Consider the following 23829-nt stretch of genomic DNA (forward strand, 5'->3'; position numbering starts at 1 on the left):
GATATTTGGAAAATGACTACCAATACAACGGCGATCTCCATACCTACCTCGTTGAGACTATGTGGTGCAAGCCATCAGGTCCAGAGGACTTGTTAGCCTTTACCCCATTTATTTCCCTAAAACTAACTATTTAGTGATGCTGACTGAATTTAGTTCATCTCTCTTGTTTTATGTTTACTATTTATTGGATTGAAGTATCCGCTACAATAAGGATCGATGCAAAATTCCAGTTCTACTGCAATGCCATCCCCTTGCTCACCATGACTACGTGCCCAGTTTCATTCCCCGATGGGCCTATGCATGCTTTCTCTTCTCTATTCTTCTAATGTACTTAAAAATATCTTATTGTCTACTGTTATATGTATCAATAACATTATAACTTCCTCTCTCCTTCCAGATAATTTTGTTTCGTCCATCTTTGTTGCATTCTGCACCTATCTCACGCTTCTGCCTCAGCATTTAACTTTACCATCTATATGTTTCCACTTTCGTCCTATTTCCTGCTCAGCTTCTTTGGTTAACCATGGTAGGTTCTTCCTCCACGTAGAGTCATCCCTCCTCATTGAAATGTAGTTTTGCTGGGAGTAATGAATTCACTCCCTAAACGCCTGCCACTGCTTATCTATTATCCTACCTTTCAATCTATAAGGCCAAATCGCGTTGGCTAGTTCCATTCTCGTACCTTCCTGTTTTCCCCTCTTTTCTTTTAACATTTAAATTAAAGACCTAATTTTCTCGCACTCAAGCTGAAAGTTAAATTTTATTATATTGTTATCAATACTTCCTCGTGGATCCTTATCCTTGAGATTATTTATTAAACACATTCATTACACATTACCGGATTCATAATTTCCTGATCCCCTGTTGCCGAGATTGCATATTGCTCAAAAGAACATCCAGAATGCACTCAACGAATTGGCTGCTATTTACAGTTTGATTAACCCAATTTACATGAAAGGTAAATATCGGCCATTAGTAATGCAATTCTCTTTTTACCCGCATTGCTATTTTTTTATTTAAGTCTTTTCTATAATGTGGTTACTTTCCAGGGCCCAGAAAATGTTCCTAATATTCCCTTGCTACCTTTTGTATTTGTCACTTCTGCCCAAATCGACTCCCCGTCGTCTGAGACGAGAACGCACCTCAGAACTGTAATTATTTCCGGCTTTTCCTTGCCGTCTGCCCTTCGTGAAAGCCAGAACCCCCTAACTGTTGTTTTCCCTATTCATTTAGCCTTGTAATCATGTCTCAGGAATGTCTATCAGGTCGTACACATTTAACTCTACTTGTCCCGTCAGCATATTCATCCTGTTTTGTTAAAGCTATGTGCATCAACATAAAAAGTCTTAATCTTCGTTCTCTGTCGCTTTTCCTTACACAAGGCCATATCTAGAGAATAGAGCAGCTGGGTTTTGCGACTTAATTTTATATCTTCGTCCCTTGATTTTACTTTTAAGTCTATTATTTTCGACCCATTTATCTTCTCTAACTCCCTGCTCAAGTGACCATCCCCCTTTCAATTTTAGCTGAACGCCTCCACAACAGCACTTTCAAACATCCCTGCAAGGCTATTGGTCCTGCTCCAGTTGGGCAGTAACTAATTAAGTTTGCATAGGTCCCATTTTCCCATCAACCTTTCAAAATGCCTATGGAATCTGAAATACATCCTCCTACGACCCCCCCCCCCCCACCCTCAACTCCCAGCCACTCATTACTCCAAGCTTACTTTTGCTCTTGCTATCACATGGCACTTGGTGTGTTCATGAGTCTACTCAAAGAGATGCCAAATTAGTCTTACTACTCCCCCGTCTTACTATGCCTCCCCTCTCCCGGCCCACGCCACTTCGGCCATATGTGCTGTATTCCTAGTTGTCCTTTGAAACACTGCTTACGTTTTTTCTGCCATTCACACTTTATAATATATTAATGTGCCCCTACCAGCAGTCGCCTTAGCCGTAATCACTCCATTTACATTCCCTTTCTCTTTCTCTTTCGGCCCACGACATCTTTGTAAATCTCCACCTATCGCTGGGCCTCTATAAAGCAACAGTGCTCCACGCCCCCCCCCCCCCTCACGACATTATTAACATGACCCAACTTGCAGTTCTCTGCAGATTTGGAAAATAGTCATCTAGACTCGTAACATTAGCTCCTTTATCTGTCCAGCAAATATCCAATAGTCATTTGAATGCTGAAGCTGTCATTGAAACAGCGTCAATTGTCTTTCTATTCACAACAATCCAGCTCACAACCGCTCAGAGCGTTGAAGCAATTCACATCTATTTCGGTTCCAGATCCTTTGATAAATTATTTAAATACATGTTCCCTCGTATTGGTGAATTTTATAAATGTTTCCCTCTTAGCTTTCACTGAACATTGCCATCTTTTTAGCTTGCTGGATTAATTTTTGCTGGAACTTTTGCTATCCTAAAATGAGTCCAGCTCTCCAAGTCGCTCTACGTACTGGAGATTCCCAAATGAGGAGCAGAAACGTGACAATGAGGAGGCGTTTTGCCCTTGATAGCTCGTATCGCCATTCAATCAGATCACGGATGTTGGTTGATTACATTCCGTCTTGCAGCACCTTCTCAATAAACCATAATCCCTCATATCAAAAGATTCATCCAAACGAATCTTGAAAATTCTGACCAACGAAGAAAACTCTTTGTAATGGAGAGTTTCAAATATCCACATCCGTCTGAGTTAGGGTATACTCAGACCATGACCTTTAATTCGTGATGCCTACGGAAAAGGGGGGGGGGAGGGGCAACCACCCAGCCTGAACCCGACCAAGTGCTGAGTGAGTTGTTTACGTTTCGATGAAATTATCTCTCTTCATTCTAAATTCTAAATAATATAATCCCAGAATTCTTAAATGTAAATCTCTTCATTCCCAAAATTAAAATTCCCTTTACTTTACTCAGGATCGGGATATAGGGGCTGAATTCTCTGGTCTCGGGATTTTCGGCTGCGCCGACATTCCGGGGATTTCCCACAATGGGAAGACTCGGATTGGCGGGCTGAGGAGACTCGATCCCGAGATCGGGAGCCATTATACCCAGGGCAGTCAAGACTTCCTTTGGCCTTATGAAAGTCTTTGTTGTGGTCATCTCGTTTCTGTAGATGGGCAGTCAGATCAGCAAGAGCTTCGCCTCGCTACTGCAGGAGCAAGGCATCTTTGTCGGAACCGATGGTGATGATAATGATTAACTGCTGTCAGGATGTCAACTCATGGGTTTTCATTGTCTCTCGACAATACATTTCATTTTTTTTCTTTAAGAATGAAATGTTAGAGATGTCTCTATGTAGAACATTTGCCTCGGAATATTAAACAAGTATGAACACCATAGTCGGCAGTCCTTAATTTGAAACTTAAAGTCAGTGGCCTAGGTTCGTCAGGTGTTTGGAATGTCGGCTCTTAACAAAGTCGCTTCTTTAACTTAATTAATCGGGCAACACTGTCTCATTTCAATTGACAAAATCGGGCAAATAATTGGCAAAATACATTTTACATTTACAATTACGTTGCTCACATACACTATTTTCGGCTTGGCATAATCCTAACACAACTTTCACTCAATTCGAACATTGTTCAGTGGCTAATATTTGATAAGGGGGCTGTGTGACAAAACTTGATGTCTGTGAGTTCTGTTTTTCGCATATTGTGTTCACATCTCCAACATAATCTGATCATGGCCTGCTCTTCGGGTGCAGTGGGATCAAGGTTTACTGTGATGCAATTTAATCACGACTAATGAAAAAAAACTGATAGTTACCAACCGAAATTGGTTTGACGGTTAAAGAATCCTATTTAACATTCCCAACTTGACTCTCCCCACCTCTTAACACACATTCGTCTGTTGCCCCTCGTTCCCCTTTCTGCAGAGGCAGGTCAGGAAGTCAAGAACCCCAAGGTGACCATTTTTGACCCGTCGGAAGAAGAGATCAGCAAACGCAAGAAAGCTACTATCGTGTGCTTGGCCAATGAATTCTTCCCAGACTATCTGAAGTTTTCCTGGACGGCGAACGGCGAGGAGGTCGAGGAGAAGTACGTGGTGACTGACAGGCCACAAAAGGGCACGAACGGCCTCTACAGTGCGACCAGTCGGGCGACTGTGCCGCTTGAAGAATGGGGACGCAAGGAGTTTTCATGCAAAGTGATTCATTACAATAAAGACGGGGAAGAGGTTTATGCCGAGAAAAAGATTAGCAGTATGACCGGTGAGTGCCTTTTGTTTCTGGAATCAGCCCTGATAGATAATATTACTCCACTCAATCCGAATAAAGATAAAAGGAAAAAAACTTATGGCGGGATTGTTAGTCTCGCCAGCCTGCCAATGGGAGGCTTCCCATTGTTGGAATTCCATGGACTGTCGGCGCAACCGAGAATTCCGAAACCGGAGTCTCCAGCCCCTAGCCTTTACAGTTTCTAAAACACTGGCCCGTCCTCAAGCGTAGTAATGTCTGCAATTCTTTCTATTTAATAAATCTAGAGTACCCAATCATAATTTTGTTTCCACCTAACGGGCAATTTACTGTAGCCAATCCATTTTACCTGCACGTTTTTGCGTTGTGGCCGTGAAACCCACACAGACATGGGGAGAATGTGCAAACTTCAAACGGACAATGACCCAGGACCTGGATTCCATCCCGAGTCCTCAGCGCCGCTGTCTCAGTGATATATAGAATTTTCAGCATCACATTTTAATATGTACGTGTAAATATTAAATACTATAATATTAACCAGAATTCTTCAAAGATCAGAGGCATCTCAGTTATCAAGAACAATATACCCCACTTCGGCGGAGAAGACTGAGTGAAGATTGAGCAGTGCCTTTAACACCTTGAACAGTCTGCACATGGCAGATAGGGAGCTATTGGTACTACTAAAATGGGGGGGGGGGGGTGGGCATGCGTCAATCTGTGTTCCCAAACAGAACGGTGAATTGCACACTAGCCAGTGCGACATTTTGGGGGAGAGCGGGAGCATCTTTTAATGCCACTGGCAACTATCTGGAACGGTTAGCCCAATGGTATAGTGGCAATACATTCAAACGGACTTCCAGAATGTATTTGGATTATTTACCGAAGGGTATACTATTTGCAAAGTATACAGTTATATTGAAGTAGAGAGGAACAAGCTGATTTTCACTTTCAAATGGTAACGACATTACTGACAAATAGAGACAACACGTGTGGAGCTTAAAATTGGGGTTAACTATTGAGGAATCTCATATAATCAAGTGCCCGGAATTTGGTTGTGATTAAAATGTCTCCTGAGCAGCACACAGATTGATGGCTAAATTCGACCGACTCATCGTGAGCCCCTCTGCATAAGTGCTCATTCAGCTTTTGTACCATGTGGGTATATGGAGGTTGGTACTGGATGGTGTTGCTGGATTTCACCCACCCCCAACACACACCCGCCCTATTTTACGTTTCAATGACGTCTGCATGGGCAAACGTTTTGAAAGTTCCATCGACTTGGCACGGACCCATGATAAAGCACCCTACCTTCGCCCACTACCCCGCCCGATGGCCGTATCCTCACCAGCCCAGTATCGCAGTGGTTAGCACTTTTCCTCCACAGCTCCGTGGACCCGGGATCGATTCCCGGCTTGGGCCACTGACTGTGTAGAGTCTGAACGTTCTCCATGTTTCTGCGTGGGTTTCCTCCGGGTACTCGTTTTCTCCCACAAGTCCCGAAAAGCGTGCTTCTTAGCTCAATTCGACATTCTGAATTCTCCCTCAGTGTATCCAAGCAGGCGCCATTGTGTGGCGATTAGTGGCGTTTGACAGCAACTTCATTGCACTGTCAATGTAGGCCTATCTGTGACACAGATGAAGATTTTTATTATTAATCTGTACGTCTTTTGAAACGAAGGGGTAATTTGGCATGGCCAATGCACCTAACATGACATGTTTCGACCGTGTCAGAGGTTGCAAAGGGCCAGGTTTAGTGAGCAGCAAAGACTATGGCAGATGAAATATCATCCAGAGGAATTTGAAGTTATCCACTTTCCGAGGAAAACTGGAAAATCAGAATGTTATTTCATCGGAGAGAGGTTAGGATGATTCATGCATGGTTTTCAGAGTACGTTCACTGCAGTGTGACAATAACACAGGTTATTTTACTTTTTCTATGTACGTGATTGCCATGCAGATGCAGTAAACAATTAGGAAGTTATATAAAGAACCATACAAGACCTAGAATGTTTGCATCATCACTGCGAAAGAACGACGTACCTGAGTACAAAGCCCCGTCCTCTTCCCTTGAGGGTCAATTTTGCATGGCCAATCCACATAGCCAGCATAGCTTTGGACTGTGGGATGACCCAGCACCCGGAGGATCCCACCGAGAAAACAGGAAGAAAGTACAAACTCACCACAGACAGGCACCCAAGGCCGGATTTGAGCCTCGGTCTCTGACGCTGTGATATTGTGACTTTGTTAACCAGTGAGCCATCGTTCCAGCCCAATACTCAATCGGGAGTACTCTATGCAATATTAGCCGTCTTGCCTGAGGCAGAGGGAGAGGTAAATAGATTTGGCAAAAAAAGAAAATGGGGATGCAATGCCAGTTCACATAAAAGGAATCAGGAAAATAATGAAATGAGGAATATGATCATATGAGACTGAGTAGGACCTATTAGAGGCGACGAGATGCAGGAGACAAGAAATTCATTGGTAAATTGAATCGGTATTTATTTGCTGCGAAGTAGGGCTCCTTAATCCCTATTTCTTTAACCAAGCCTTTTGGCATTTATGGCAACATTTTCTTGTGCAAAATGGGTCACAGTTTGCTTAATTTAACTCGTATAGTGCATATTGATTGCGTTTAGTATTTTAGAGGAAATATTTTGATACGGCCTAGGTTTTATATTTTATTTCAATCGGTTTTAGTGTGCTTGCTTTGCCCAATTTATGCGAATGTGTGCATCATGTGAACACACAAAGAAGCCGTGTTGAAATGCTTAACCTTTCACATTACCAAACGCTGTATTGTATATACGACATTGTCTATTCAGCTGGCCAAATTTGTCCATCCTACTCATTTTTAAATTTCAATTCATCCAAACTCACACCTGGACTTTGGGAGACCAGAGACCAAGACTTTCACGATCCATGTTTAACAACGTGCGATTAGCTTTGTTTAACGGCCTCGGTCCAGTTTTCCAGTTAACACCCCTTGTTACGGATTGGCGGCAGCAACGGAAAGGATGTAGTTCAATCAATTGGATGAAGTCGTTTACCTATTTTTAATCATCTCAATTAGTTAAGCCATCATTGTCCATATCCATGCAAATTATAAAATAATCTGTCGAAATCGGATCCGTAATATAACCACGTAATGTCGGAGGATAGTGCAGCCCCGAATTACGCCCATCGTGTCTCCAGCAGCTCATCAAACGGCTTATTGCAACTCCCGACTCCTTATCCCTATTGAAGTGAAACCCTCCGACTCCCTACCATATTTCTATGAATCTCTCCCATTCTTTAACCCTATTCATGTGAAAATCTCTCACATTCTACACCAATTATGTGAGACTCTCCCACTCCTGCAGCTCTATTCCTGTGAAATTCACCCACTTTTTAAACCCCATCCATGCGAAACTCTCCAACCCCTTAACCCTATCCATGCCACACTGTCACTCCTAAAACCTATTCGTACTAATTCGCACTACTGTCTGCACCTTTATCATTAGAATTGTTTATACAGTTGTAATTTGAAAGCTAATTGCAACGCTTATTTAAGCAACCCTCTCAGGAAGTGCACTATAATTCCAAAGAAATCATTGTTTAAAACCCTTTCTCCCGCGTAGCATATTTTTTATTTTTCCAATCATCTTATTTTGGTGCCTCTGCTTTCCCACGATCTGGCTAATGGGATATGTTTCCAGATAGCTAAACTTAACAGTTCGCGACTGTGCACAAGTATATCCCACGTCTGCTTCGCAAAATCTGCTACACAGGTGGCAGATCCTTCCTCTCCAATCTGAAGGAATTTTCCATATAGAACATAGAACATAGAACGATACAGCGCAGGACAGGCCCTTCGGCCCTCGATGTTGCACCGACATGGAAAAAAAACTAAAGGCCATCTAACCTACACTATGCCTTTATCATCCATATGCTTATCCAATAAATTTTTAAATGCCCTCAATGTTGGCGAGTTCACTACTGTTGCAGGTAGGGCATTCCACGGCCTCACCACTCTTTGCGTAAAAAAACCCACCTCTGACCTCTGTCCTATATCTATTACCCCTCAATTTAAGGCTATGTCCCCTCGTGCTAGCCACCTCCATCCGCGGGAGAAGGCTCTCGCTGTCCACCCTATCTAACCCTCTGATCATTTTGTATGCCTCTATTATGTCACCTCTTAACCTTCTTCTCTCTAACGAAAACAACCTCAAGTCCATCAGCCTTTCCTCATAAGATTTTCCCTCCATACCAGGGAACATCCTGGTAAATCTCCTCTGCACCCGTTCCAAAGCTTCCACGTCCTTCCTATAATGAGGCGACCAGAACTGTACGCAATACTCCAAATGCGGCCGCACTAGAGTTTTGTACAACTGCAACATGACCTCATGGCTCCGGAACTCAATCACTCTACCAATAAAGGCCAACACACCATAGGCCTTCTTCACAACCCTATCAACCTGGGTGGCACCTTTCAGGGATCTATGTACATGGACACCGAGATCCCTCTGCTCATCCACACTACCAAGAATTTTACCATTAGCCAAATATTCCGCATTCCTGTTATTCTTTCCAAAGTGAATCACCTCACACTTCTCCACATTAAACTCCATTTGCCACCTCTCAGCCCAGCTCTGCATCTTATCTATGTCCCTCTGTAACCTGCAACATCGTTCCGCACTGTCTACAACTCCACCGACTTTAGTTTTGTCTGCAAATTTACTCACCCATCCTTCTGCGCCCTCCTCTAGGTCATTTATAAAAACGACAAACAGCAACGGCCCCAGAACAGATCCTTGTGGTACGCCACTCGTAACTGAACTCCATTCTGAACATTTCCCATCAACTACCACTCTCTGTCTTCTTTCAACTAGCCAATTTCTGATCCACATCTCTAAATCACCCTCAATCCCCAGCCTCCGTATTTTCTGCAATAGCCGACCGTGGGGAACCTTATCAAACGCTTTACTGAAATCCATGTACACCACATCAACTGCTCTACCCTCGTCTACCCTCAGTCACCTTCTCAAAGAACTCGATAAGGTTTGTGAGGCATGACCTACCCTTCACAAAACCATGCTGACTATCCCTAATCATATTATTCCTATCTAGATGATTATAAATCGTATCTTTTATAATCCTCTCCAAGACCTTACCCACCACAGACGTTAGGCTCACCGGCCTATAGTTACCGGGGTTATCTCTACTCCCCTTCTTGAACAAAGGGACCACATTTGCTATCCTCCAGTCCTCTGGCACTATTCCTGTAGCCAATGAGGACCTAAAAATCAAAGCCAAAGGCTCAGCAATCTCTTCCCTGGCTTCCCAGAGAATCCTTGGATAAATCCCATCCGGCCCCGGGGACTTATCTATTTTCACCTTGTCCAGAATTGCCAACACTTCTTCCCTACGCACCTCAATGCCATCTATTCTAATAGCCTGGGTCTCAGCATTCTCCTCCACAATATTATCTTTTTCTTGAGTGAATACTGACGAAAAGTATTCATTTAGTATCTCGCTTATCTCCTCAGCCTCCACACGCAACTTCCCACCACTGTCCTTGACTGGCCCTACTCTTACCCTAGTCATTCTTTTATTCCTGACATACCTATAGAAAGCTTTTGGGTTTTCCTTGATCCTACCTGCCAAAGACTTCTCATGTCCCCTCCTTGCTCGTCTCAGCTCTCTCTTTAGATCCTTCCTCGCTTCCTTGTAACTATCAAGCGCCCCAACTGAAACTTCATGCCTCATCTTCACATAGGCCTCCTTCTTCCTCTTAACAAGAGATTCCACTTCTTTGGTAAACCACGGTTCCCTCGCTCGACCCCTTCCTCCCTGCCTGACTGGTACGTACTTATCAAGAACATGCAATAGCTGTTCCTTGAACAAGCTCCACATATCCAGTGTGCCCAACCCTTGCAGCCTACTTCTCCAACCAACACATCCTAAGTCATGTCTAATGGCATCATAATTGCCCTTCCCCCAGCTATAACTCTTGCCCTGCGGGGTATACATATCCCTTTCCATCACTAACGTAAAGGTCACCGAATTGTGGTCACTGTTTCCAAAGTGCTCACCTACCTCCAGATCTAACACCTGGCCTGGTTCATTACCCAAAACCAAATCCAATGTGGCCTCGCCTCTTGTTGGCCTGTCAACATATTGTGTCAGGAAACCCTCCTGCACACATTGTACAAAGAACGACCCATCTAATGTACTCGAAGTATATCTTTTCCAGTCAATATTTGGAAAGTTAAAGTCTCCCATAACAACTACCCTGTTACTTTCGCTCTTTTCCAGAATCATCTTCGCCATCCTTTCCTCTACATCCCTAGAACTATTAGGTGGCCTATAGAAAACTCCCAACAGGGTGACCTCTCCTTTCCTGTTTCTAACCTCAGCCGATACTACCTCAGAAGAAGAGTCCCCATCTAGCATCCTTTCCGCCACCGTAATGCTGTCCTTGACTAGCAGCCCCACACCTCTCCCTCTTTTGCCCCCTTCTCTGAGCTTACTAAAACACCTAAACCCCGGAACCTGCAACAACCATTCCTGTCCCTGCTCTATCCATGTCTCTGAAATGGCCACAACGTCGAAGTCCCAGGCACCAACCCATGCTGCCAGTTCCCCTACCTTATTTCGTATACTCCTGGCATTGAAGTAGACACACTTCAAACCACCTACCTGAACACTGGCACCCTCCTGCTAAGTCAAATCTGTGCTCCTGACCTCTATACTCTCAATCTCCCGTACCCCAAAACTACAATCCAGGTTCCCATGCCCCTGCTGAATTAGTTTAAACCCCCCCCAAAGAGCACTAACAAATCTCCCCCCCAGGATATTGGTGCCCCTCAGGTTCAGATGTAGACCATCCTGTCTATAGAGGTCCCACCTTCCCCAGAAAGAGCCCCAGTTATCCAGAAATCTGAACCCCTCCCGCCTGCACCATCCCTGTAGCCACGTGTTTAATTGCTCTCTCTCCCTATTCCTCATCTCACTATCACGTGGCACGGGCAACAACCCAGAGATAACAACTCTGTTTGTTCTCGCTCTGAGCTTCCATCCTAGCTCCCTAAAGGCCTGCCTGACATCCTTGTCCCCTTTCCTACCTATGTCGTTAGTGCCAATGTGGACTACGACTTGGGGCTGCTCCCCCTCCCCCTTAAGGACCCGGAAAACACGATCCGAGACATCACTTACCCTTGCACCTGGGAGGCAACATACCAAACGTGAGTCTCTCTCGCTCCCACAAAAATTCCTATCTGTGCCCCTGACTATTGAGTCCCCAATTACTAATGTTCTACTCCTTTCCCCCCTTCCCTTCTGAGCAACAGGGACAGACTCCGTGCCACAGGCCCGTACCCCATGGCTTACCCCTGGTAAGTCGTCCCCCCCACAAGTATCCAAAACGGTATACTTGTTACTCAGGGGAACGACCGCAGGGGGTCCCTGCACTGACTGCTTCTTCCCAGTCCCTCTTACAGTTACCCAGCTATCTCCAGTCTTTGGTGTAACTACTTCCCTGAAGCTCCTATCTATGACCCCCTCTGCCTCCCGAATGATCCGAAGTTCATCCAGCTCAAGCTCCAGGTCCCTAACACGGTTTTTGAGGAGCTGGAGTTGGGTGCACTTCCCACAGATGAAACCTTAAAGGAATATAGTTAATGTGATTTTCCTACCACCTCTAAAGTCTTCAGTTATTTTCATAGTGCAATGCACAGAATTGGACGCAATACTACAGCTACAGTCGAGCTGGTAGTTCTTTGCAACTCCCCATAATGTCATTTAAAAAAAAAGTAATGCCTAAAGGCAAAATGCCAGGATTAAATATGGTGCATTAATTGTGTGCACCGGAGTAAGACCAGAATGGTCACGCAGTGGTTTCCATTGATCCCTGACGGTGACGAGGTCCCAGGTTCAAACCCCGCTCTTGGTCACTGTCCGTGTGGAGTTTGTACATTCTTCCCCTATTTGCGTCGGAATCGCCGCCACAACCCAAAGATGGGCAAGGTAGGTAAGTTGGCCATGCTAAATTTCCCCTTAATTAGAAAAAATGAATTAGGTGCTGTAAATTATGAAAGTAAACCAGCCAGCTTTGTAACCGCTTCAAAACTGCGTAATTTAACGTGCATTACTTGTCTTAATTCTTTCTGTCCGAATCTTCAGTGTTTTGCTCTTATATTTTATCAGCAGCTCTCTGGATATTACACAAGTGTTCATGTAGTCTTGAGATTAAATATTATGTTTTGCACTACTGTCTGCGCCTTGAAGCCTTGTAAACAAATTAATGGCGTAAAGTGCCTTCTATCATCGTATCATGCTTTGTGCTGTGGAAGCTATATCCATAAATAATGAGCGTGATCCCTATTTTCTTATTTGTTACAGGTCTATGTGAAGGAAATGGTAAGAATGTTAAATATTCTATATTTTCCACTGATATGTAGTTGTCTTTCTCTCATACACACAGGAGCATACTTATGTATTAATCGGATGTTGGGGGCAAATGAAAAAACAAAATTAAAAATGTTAATCGTATCGTTGAACTTTTTAACCAATCGCTACAGTGCATGGGCTTCAAAATCATGTGATCTCATTATACAGAACTTGCCATTCTATATTCTGCCCTGAATATCATGCATTCGGACGAATATGATGACCTTGCACAGAGCGTAACATAGATTACCCGTATGATATTTGGACAGCAATGCTTCCATTGTGAAACGAGACAACATAAACTATGGTTGCAGTTCTTGGAATAGACGAGGATAAATATCCATGCTATCAATACATTGAAATAATTTATGGAATTGGCAGAAACATTGGTCCCGTGGGCATTGTCTAATAATTCGAGATGAACATTTCAGTAGATGAACATAGAAAAATACAGCACAGAACAGGCCCTTCGGCAGACGATGTTTTGCCGAAACTTTGTCCTAGTTTAATCATAGATTAACATAGAATATACAGTGCAGAAGGAGTCTGCACCGTCACTTGGAAAGAGCACCCTACCCAAGGTCAACACCTACACCCTACCCCATAACCCAGTAACCCCACCCAACAGTAAGGGAAGTTTTGGACACTAAGGACAATAAATCATGACCAAACCACCTAACGTGCACATCTTTGGACTGCGGGAGGAAACCGGAGCACCCGGAGTAAACCCACGCACACACGGGGAGGACGTGCAGACTCCGCACAGACAGTGACCCAAGCCGGAACCGAACCTGGGACTCTGGAACTGTGAAGCAATTGTGCTATCCACAATGCTACAGTGCTGCCCTTAAGAACAAATTAATCTACACTCCATTATTCTACCATAATCCATGTACCTATCCAATAGCCGCTTGAAGGTCCCTAGCGTTTCCGACTCAACTACTTCCACAGGCAGTGCATTCCATGCCCCCACTACTCTCTGGGTAAAGAAACTAACTCTGACATCCCCCCTATATCTTCCAACATTTACCATAAATTAATGTCCCCTTGTAATGGTTTGTTCCACCCGGGGAAAACGTCTCTGACTGTCCACTCTATCTATTCCCCTGATCACCTTATAAATCTCTATCACGTCGCCCCTCATCCTTCTCCGTTCTAATGTGAAAAGGCCTCGCACCCTCAACCTTTCCTCATAAGACCTACTCTCCATTCCAGGCAACATCCTGATAAATCTCCTTTGCACCTATTCCAAAACCTACACATCCTTCCTAAAATGAGGTGACCAGAACTGCACACCGTACTCCAAATGTGGCCTTGCCAAAGTTTTGAACAGCTGCATCATCACTTGACGGCTCTTAAATTCAACCCCTCTGCTAATGGACGCAAGCACACCATAGGCCTTCTTCACAGCTCTATTCACGAGTGGCAACTTTGAAAGATTTTTGAACATAGACCCCAAGATCTCTCTGCTCCTCTACATTGCCAAGAACCCTACCGTTAACCCTGTATTCCGCATTCATATTTTTCCTTCCAAAATGCACAACCTCACACTTGTCAGAGTTAAACTCCATCTGCCTCTTCTCAGCCCAGCTCTGCATCCTATCTATGTCTCTTTGCAGCCGACAACAGCCCTCCTCACAATCCACAACTCCACCAATCTCCGTATCATCTGCAAATTTACTGACCCACCCTTCAACTCCCCCATCCAATTCATTTATGAAACTCACGAACAGCAGACGACCCAGAACTGATTCCTGCGGTACACCACTGGTAACTGGGCTCCAGGCTGAATATTTGCCATCCACCACCACTATCTGACTTCTATCGGTTAGCCAGTTACCCTACTTCTGCACAGGAACATGCCGGTCCTGAATCCCTTTCAACTGACATTTGAAAGCCTCCCACATGTCAGATGTTGATTTACCCTCAAACATCCGCCCCCAATCTAGGTTCTTCTGTTCCTGCTTAATATTGTAATAATTAGCCTTCCCCCAAATTAGCACATTCACCCTAGGACCACTCTTATCGTTGTCCAGCAGCACTTTAAAACTTACTGAATTATGGTCACTGTTCCCGAAATGCTCCCCTCCTGAAACTTCTACCACCTGGTCGGGCTCATTCCCCAATACCAGGTCCAATACAGCCCATTCCCTAGTTGGGCTGTCGACATATTGTTTTAAGAAGCCCTCCTGGATGCTGCTTACAAACTCTGCCCCGTCTAAGCCCCTTGCACTGTGAGTCCCAGTCAATATTGGGGAGGTTGAAGTCTCCCATCACAACAACCCTGTTTTTTTTACTCGTTTCCAATATTTGTCTACCTATCTGCTCCGCTACCTCCTGCTGGCATTTGGGAGGCCTGTAGTAAACACCCAACATTGTGACTGCACCCTTCTGATTCCTGATCTCTACCCATAAAGCTGCCCTTTGAGTGTTCTCCCGTAGTACAGCGGTCATATTCTCCCCAACCAGCTGCTCAACTCCTCCAATCCTTTTACTTCCACCTCTATCCCGCCTGAAAAATCTAAATCCTGGAACGTTTAGCTGCCAATCCCTCCTTCCCTCAACCGGGTCTCTGTAATGGCAACAACCTCAAAGTTCCAAGATCAAAGTTCATTTTCCTTACCCGTAATAGTTCTTGCATTAAAACATGTGCACTTCAGGCCACCAGACCCGCTGTTTTAGCAACTGCTCCCTGTCTGCTGTTCCTCAGAGCCAAACTGGCCCTATTCCCTAGTTCCCCCTCAATGCTTTCACCCCTGCCGTACTAGTTTAAACCCTCCCATGTGACACTAGCAAAACTTGCGGCCAGGATATTTATGTCTCTCCTGTTTAGATGCAAACCCTCCATCTCATACAGGTCACACCTGACCCGGAAGAGCTGCCAGTGGTCCAGATAATGAAAACCATCCCTCCTACACCAGCTTTTAGCCACGTATATAGCTGTTCTATCTTCCTATTTCTAGCCTCAAAGGCACTTACATACTGAATTCCTGCTGCAGGGCCTCATGCCCCCTCTGCCCATGTAGTTAGAATCAATATGCACTGCGACCTCTTCCTGTTTGCCCTCAACCTTCAGGATGGCCGCTACCTTCGGAGACATCCAGGGCCCTGGCACCCGGGAGGCATCATATCATCCTGGAGTCTCTTTCACGTCCACAGAAGCGCCTATCTGAGCCCCTGATTATAGAGTCCCAAATGTCTATTGCTCTTCTGCGCTTTGATCCTCCCTGCTGAACATCAGAGCCAGCCGTGGTGCCACTGCTCTGGCTGCTGCTGTTTTCCTCAGATAGACTATCCCCCCCCCCCCCCCGAAAGTATCCAAAGGGGTATACCTGTTCGAGAAAGTGGACAACTACAGGGGATTCCTACACTGACTGCCTGCCCCTTCTGGTAGTCACCCATTTCTCTGCCTGCACCTTGGGTGTGACCACATTTATATAACTGCGAACAAATGACGCTTTCCGCCACCTGCATGCTCCTAAGTGCATCCAACTGCTACTCCAATCAAACCATGCGGTCGGTGAGGAGCTCTAGTTATGTGCACGTTTTGCAGATGAAGCCATCCGGGACGCTGGAAGCCAGCAACATCTCACAGTCAGAGCATTGCAGCCCTCCAATTGACATTGCGTCAATTAATTAGTAAATTACATTTCAACATTTTTTTTCGAAGTTGCTGTTAACTATATATTTCCTAGCACTAGATTTCTACTATAAATGTGAAAGCTAAATACAGTACTCTCCGATCATTGGCTCAGATACCCCTCTAAATTATAAATCAGTAATTAAGTGATTATGTTTAATTAGTTTAATGTTGAATTTTTTAATTTAGCGTAGATTCCCAACCAGCCACTCAGGTCACAGCTTTACTGTGATGTCACTTCAGTTCCCCCCCCCCCCCCCCCCCGCACACACAATTTGAAAAGGTAATCAAAATCAAAATAAATACAAATCAGTTACCTTCCCGGGCATTCAGATGCTCTCTGGTTCTCTCCTTGCAGATTAAATGTTACAGGCCAGAAGAAAAAGAGGGAACAAAATAGTAGTGAAAAAGCACCTGTCCCAATCTGCACCGAATTAACTCACTGTACCAAATTACTAAATTGCAATTCCCACTCTGGATGTGCCTCACTAAGGATGTCTCGACTTCACCCTGCGCAAAGCTTAATGAGTGCGCTTTCTTTTTTTTTATAAATTTAGATTACCCAATTATTTTTTCCAATTAAGGGTCAATTTAGTGTGGCCAATCCACCTACTCTACACATTTTTGGGTTGTGGGGCCAAAACCTACGCAGACACGGGGAGAACGTGTAAACTCCATGCGGATAGTGACCCAGAGCTGGGATCGAACCTGGGACCTCAGCGTCGTGAGGCAGCTGTGCTAACCACGAGGCCACTGTGCTGCCCTAATGAGTGCGCTTTCTGTCTGTCTTTTATACAGACCTCAGCTAACCAGGGTGACTCACATTACTTCAGTTTCAAAGAGAAGAATATAATGTGCACCTTTGTGTCCCACAACAGGCCTCAGGTGACTGACCGATAATTGCCTCTCAGCAATTAGGGTGGGGCAGCTTCAGCCAATCAGACAGGAAACTATACACTGCACTTTTAACTGAAAACAGAAGAATTAGAGTTACCACTTACCTTTCCTGATTACCTCATTGCATCAAATTACCAAGTTGCAATTCCCATTCTGGATGTGTCTCACTCAGGATGTCTCGACTTCACCCTGCGCAAAGCTTCAATTGTTATTGCTCAATGTAAGATCGATAGATATTTGTCAGTCAAAGGTATGAATCGATATGTGTTATGGCTGGTAAATGGAGTTCGGAAATTGAGCTGCAATTACCTTATTATGGTTGAATGGTGGACCAGATATGACATGCTGAATTGTCTACTTTGTGTTTATTACTCGATTCAGTACCATCAATGTAGCATTAAATGAAAGACATGAAATGTATTGGGGGGGGGGGGGGGACACATTCCCACAGAGCAGAAAGGAAACATGCATTTGGCCATGCCTGTTCTAGCTTTTTTCAGAGTACTATGCAATTTTGGTTATGACCCAGCTTTTCATCAAAACGATTATCTTGGCTTTCTGGTAATTCATGCTCAATTTCTATTTAGAATGCCCTGTGGAAACTGATCTCAAAACGTTTCTCAATACATGTTTACAGTTAAATACAACCTTGTGTGTTAAGAAAATATATTGCATTCCTGCCTCAATTATTTACTGAGTGCCTTAAATCCGCTTCCTCTGTTTACCCAGCCCTTATAGACATAATTGTATCATGCCCGTCACTTTTGCCGAATGCGTAAATAATTCTGAATGCATTGGGTTGATATCCCTTAACCTGATGAAGGTGAAACGTGACAGATTCTCCACTCATCACACAAATTTTAAGACATTATGTATTTCATTAATCCGAAAGTCTTTTGGTCACTTCCAAAACCTTTACGCCTTTCCAAAATATTGGCCCACAGAATTTTACACCATTGAGACAAATTAGTTTCCTGGTGAGATAATGCGTTCGAAAGATCACTGGATATAATGCTGTTCCTAGGACCTTAACGGTATGCTAAATTGGGGCATCAAAACACAGGATCGTCAATGTCTAACTGAGCTCATGTGAAATTCATTAACTCAAAGGATTAATCTTCAGACTTCTCCACACCAGAAAGTACTGCGTGCTCATTGGTATAGAACAGAGAACATGAAGTGCAAAAGGAGCCATTCGGCTCATCGAGTCTGCACCGACCCACCCAAGCCCTCACTTCCACCCTATCCCCGCAACCCAATAACCCCTCCGAACATTTTTTGACATGAAGGGAAATTTAGCATGGCCAGCACGGTAGCATAGTGGTTAGCATCAATGCTTCACAGCTCCAGGGTCCCAGGTTCGGTTCCCGGCTGGGTCACTGTATGTGCGGAGTCTGCACGTTCTCCCCGTGTGTGCGTGGGGTTCCTCCGGGTGCTCCGGTGTCCTCCCACAGTCCAAAAGATGTGCGGGTTAGGTGGATTGGCCAAGCTAAATTGCCCGTAGTGTAAGGTGGAATTGTTGGGTTACGGGTATAGGGTGGATACGAGAGTTTGAATAGGGTGATCATTGCTCGGCACAACATCGAGGGCTGAAGGGCCTGTTCTGTGCTGTACTGTTCCATGTAATCCACCTAACTTGAACATCATTGGGCTGTGGGTGGAAACCGGAGCACCCCGAGTAAACCCACTCAGCCGCGGCAACAACGTGCAGACTCCGCACTGACAGCGACCCAGCTGGGAATCAAACCTGGGATCCTAACGCTGTGAAGCAACAGTGCTATCTACTTGTGCTACTGTGCTGCCCGAAATAGTTAAGACGACGTAAGATACATTTTTAACACACAGAGAAATACGGAATATCGGGATTATGTTTGGAAAATTGAATTGCAAAGTAAACGAACCGCACTCTTATTAAATGGTGGAAGAGTTTCGATGGTCCAACTGCCTTACTCCTACTTATTTTCTTGACTGGTCCTTTACGGTAGGAGTGAATTCAGATGGCAATGACGCAGCTTTGTAATTATCATTGTCTCCTGTTCAATGAACACCAATGAGTCTGCCGGTCATGCCCACTATTCTTTCCTTCTTGAGGGCCCCTTCGACTATCTGCATCTTTCAAATTGCATCGCAAATTCTCCTTGGACAGCTCTTTGTATCTTCTTGTCTGTTTAAGGCGGCGCAAAGCACATGGGCTGACTTAAGGCATATTGATATTGGACTGCTGCAATTTGCTGGGAGTTCCGTTTTCAGACAACTGATTATTTTATGTTACATTTTGTTTGTTTGGCTTTCAGCGGAACGGGTACGGAAGCAACAAGTTATGGCGAAAACGACCTACACATTACTCATCTCGAAGAGTATCCTGTATATGGCTACGGTCATCATCCTGTTGCTGAAGGTGAAGGTATGCGTTGTATTGAGAATGAATGCCTTGCTAAGGTGCAATTTTTACCCCATTCGTTCTTCCCAACCGTCAACAAAGTAAAAAAGAACAATAGAGCACAGGAACAGCCCTTCGGCCCTCCAAGCCTGTACTGGTTATGATACATCCTTAGCCAACCCCTCAGCACATCTTAGTGCCGTATCACTCTATACCCATCCTATCCATGAATTTCTAGAGATGCCTTTTCAATGCCGTTAAAATATCTGTTTCCACAACATTCACTGACAACGCGTTACAAGCACTCACCACCCACTATGTATAAAAACTACCTCACTCCTCGCTCCACATTTTGCCCGACGGGCTTTAAACCTGGTGACTGACCCCACCACACGGGAAAAGAGTGCCTACCCATCCACTCTAACCATGCCCCTCATAATGATGTAGATATCTATCAGGTCAGCCCACAAGCTCCGTCGTTCTAATTAAAACAATCCGAGTGCATTCAGCCTCTGCGCAGAGAGAACACCCTCCAGAACAAGCAACATCCTGGTAAACCTCTTCTGTACCCTCTCCAAATCCTCCACATCCTTCTGGCGACCAGAATTGTGCGCAATATTGCAACTACGGACATACGAAGGTTTTATAGAACTGTAGAATGACTTGTCAGTTTTTTTACGCGATGCCCCGTCCAACGAAGGCAAGTATTCCGTCGGCTTTCTTGGCCATCTTGTCCACTTGTGTTGCCACTTTCGAAGATCTGTGGATCTGAATGTCCAGATCTCTCTGACCTTCCTTATTCCTCAGGTTTTGCCATTTACAGGATATTTCTCCTCTATATTCGACCTACCAAAATGCATTCCCTCACATTTGTCTTGTTTAAACACCATTTGCCATTTCTCTGCTCAGGTCTCCACGAATCTATGTCCTGCTATACCCTCTGACAATCTTCAACACTATCTGCCATGCTATCAACATTGGTGTCATCCGTGAACATACTAATCAGACCAGCTACATTTTATCTAAGTCGTTTATGTACACTAGAAACAACAGAGGCCCCAGCACAGATCCATGTGGAAGAGCACTAGTCACAACCTGCCATTCCGAAAAACAACCTTCTACTGCTACATTTTGCCCTCTGTGACCCAGAGAGTTCTGTATCCATCTTGACATCTGACCTTTGATCTCATGTGACTCCGCCTTCTTTACCAGTCTGCTGTGAGGCACCTTGCCAATGGTTTCAGTGCGGTCCATGTAAACAACATCCAGCGCCGTCCACTCATAAATTTTCGTTGCCAGCGCCTGAAAAATCTCGATTAACTTACTGAGGCACGGCCGCCTCTTCACAAAACCGTGCTGTCTATGGCTGAGTCCATTTATTTTCAAATGGTTATAAGTCCTGTCCCCGAGAATTATCTCCAATAATTTACCAACTGTCGACCTGAGGCAAACCAGCCCTTAGGTTCCTCGATTATCCCTGTATTTACAACTGTAACTAGAATATATATATATATATATATATATATATATATATATATATATAGAGAGAGAGAGAGAGAGAGAGAGAGGAGGAAACAGAGAGTAAATGGAAAAAGGACAGAAAAGGATCAAACCTGGACGACAAGGTCAGAAAAAGACACGAAGCCAGATAGAAAAGAGGCAGAATAAGAGCGGGAGAGATTTTTGGAATGACATACGCAACAAGCCAGGGAACGAGGACAAGGGGCAGTGAGAATGTGATGTAGACATAATCTTAAAAGCTATGTAAGCTTCCATTAATATCCAGTAAAAAAAATGAAAGAAATGGAGAGAGGGGGTCAGTCATATGACAGATCAAGACAGGGAAACAGAGGAAGAAGTAAGAGAAAGAGGGAAAGAGAAGAGCGAAGGAATGTCAGATGTACGTTTTGAAAGAATTTGGACAGCGTGAATAAAATTGAGAAAACAAGGGTAGAACCAAAAGGTGAAGAATTCATCAACAACATGAGAAAGGGAGACAGGGAGAGCGTGAGGAAGAAAGTAAGGAAAGTTGGGGACACCGAGAGAGAATCAAGAGAATTGAACAGAGATGGAGAGATATATGTATGCATGGGAAAATCGCGTAATGAAGAAGGAAAGTATGGAAGTTATCGGATGAAAGAGGTAATCTTCCTTCACATTTTACTCTCAATGAACAAACAGAGCATACTGAGTTCAAAGTAAACATTTCAGAGACCACCTCAAACAGGCCAGGGCTTCTCAGCCATTTAGCTGGAGCCTACAGCATGAAAAGAACATGTTTATACTTTAATTCAAGTAGAACATAACTTTTCACTCACAAGAGGTCTTGCTGGTCAGCATGCTGAAGTCGTGTGGTTTCTTCAACTGCTGGGTCAGTGGGTACATTTAAGGAGGACTTACAGATTTTAATTGGTAATTGGTTCAAGGGTTATGGAGAACTGGTGGGAAGTTGAAGCTATGGCCCGGATAAGGTCAGACATGTACGAACGGCGGAGCAGACTAGATGGTCCAAATGGCCTAATTCTGCTCCTATGTCTTGTGAACTTGTGAGTGAGGTGGAGAGAGAAGGATAACAGGAGAAAACAATTGTGGGAGAAATATAGGTAGAGTGTCCGATACAGACGAGAATGTTGAATGAGAGACCAAGTGCATTAATGAGAGTCAGATGAAAAGACAATAAAACAGACAGCGTGGATGCATCAGAAGGAATGAGGTCTAGAGAGGACCAGGCAGATCTCGGTAAGGCAAACGATGATCATTAATGTCGTCTGCCTTTGAACCTAGATAACCCAGACAAATAATAATAAATGAAAAAAGTTATTATTGTCACAAGTAGGCTTAAATTAACACTGCAATGAAGTTCCTGTGAAAGCCTCCGAGTCGCAACACTCCAGCGCTTGTTCGGTAAACTGAGGGATAATTCAGAATGTCCAATTAACCAAACAAGCACATCTTTCGGGACTTGTGGGAGGAAACCGCAGCACCTGGAGGAAGCCCACGCAGACACGGGGAGAAAGTGGAGGCTTCACAGAGACAGTCACCCAAGCCGGGAAGGAACCTGGGAACCTGGCGCAGTGAAGCAGCAGTGCTAACCACTGTGCCATCTTGCCGACCATAGAGTTCTGTATCATTCCGGCTCCAGCTTACCCTGACACCCATTTTATTGTCCATAAAATCCTGCAAGGTTTGCCCGTATAGTCTTCCTTGCATATCTCGTTTAGCTTTGAGATTTTGCATTAAATCTACTACTTCCGTTATTTCAGGCAGCAGCATCGATTTCTCAACATCTTCTGATATAAACAAATACCTAACAACCCTCTTGCGTCCTTCGGGATCTTACGTCAATTATGGTAAATCTATGACTACTGGTCAGCATCTTTTGTCAGCGCAAATGTCAAATAAATATTCCATTACTCACTCAAACTCTTTCCCTCATTTTGTATCTTCCAGTGTTCGGGAAAGTTGGCAAAACACTTCGATTAGCTATGCTAGGACAGAAAGTAAGCGAGAGAACATTCTTCGCATCATGTTCGCAAACTGATCGGAAAGAAGGCGGCAATGATTTAAATACAGTGTTAATATGCTGTCCTTTTGTATTGGTTTGTTAGAGTTCTGCAACAGAAGGTTCCTGCAAGGTTCCTAAGGTCGAAGGCAATTGTTATATCGCATATTTGGCGGAATAAAGCGTTAGATATTCTGTTTCACTTTGTGTTTAAATCATGTGACAGTTTATAGTTGGCAAGCTGAGTTGTTCATTGTGTTCATTTGTTTTTAGAAGAAGATAAATTGTTAAATTTATCAATTCTTGTACATTTTCCTCCCAATCTTCTAAATACGTATTTCAAGTGTGAATAAAAATCTACTAAAATACCATATTCTGAAGATGTGTAATTTCTGTACATTTTCTGTAAGAATTGAGGCTCCTGTAAGAATTATTCTACCTGTGAGAACTATGTCTCGAAACATTGGAGGACAACAGATTATGCCAGAGAACATAACCAATCAGTGAATGTGGCTGAACATGTAGATAAAGAGGTCTATAAGACATTTAGCATAGATGCTTTGCCATATGGGGCATATAATATAAGGGGTACGATGAAGTGCTGGAACTTTGTAATTTAACGATTAAGCAACCACTGGATTATTCCTTTCAGTTCTGGGCTTTATGCTGTGGAACTCTTTGAGGCGGCGTTCTCTTGCGGGCGAAACCAAAATCGCGGAACACGATTTTGCAGAGAATTGTCACGGAGGCCGAAATTGTGGGCTCCCATTTGATGCC

The 23829-nt window shown here is 44.1% G+C and overlaps 1 protein-coding gene across 1 annotated transcript in view; it reads left to right on the forward strand.

The window, feature by feature from the left end:
- Nucleotides 1–23423, forward strand: part of LOC119968036 (M1-specific T cell receptor beta chain-like) — a 40298-nt gene extending 16875 nt beyond the window's left edge. The window contains exons 5-8 of the mRNA XM_038801139.1: nt 3886–4221; nt 12586–12603; nt 19465–19574; nt 23001–23423. Coding sequence (XP_038657067.1) covers nt 3886–4221; nt 12586–12603; nt 19465–19574; nt 23001–23033 — 497 coding nt within the window. The 3' untranslated portion in view covers nt 23034–23423. The remainder of the gene's footprint in view (nt 1–3885; nt 4222–12585; nt 12604–19464; nt 19575–23000) is intronic.
- The last annotated feature ends 406 nt before the right edge of the window (nt 23424–23829 follow it).

Source organism: Scyliorhinus canicula, chromosome 6 (assembly GCF_902713615.1).
Source record: "Scyliorhinus canicula chromosome 6, sScyCan1.1, whole genome shotgun sequence".
Taxonomy (NCBI): domain Eukaryota; kingdom Metazoa; phylum Chordata; class Chondrichthyes; order Carcharhiniformes; family Scyliorhinidae; genus Scyliorhinus; species Scyliorhinus canicula.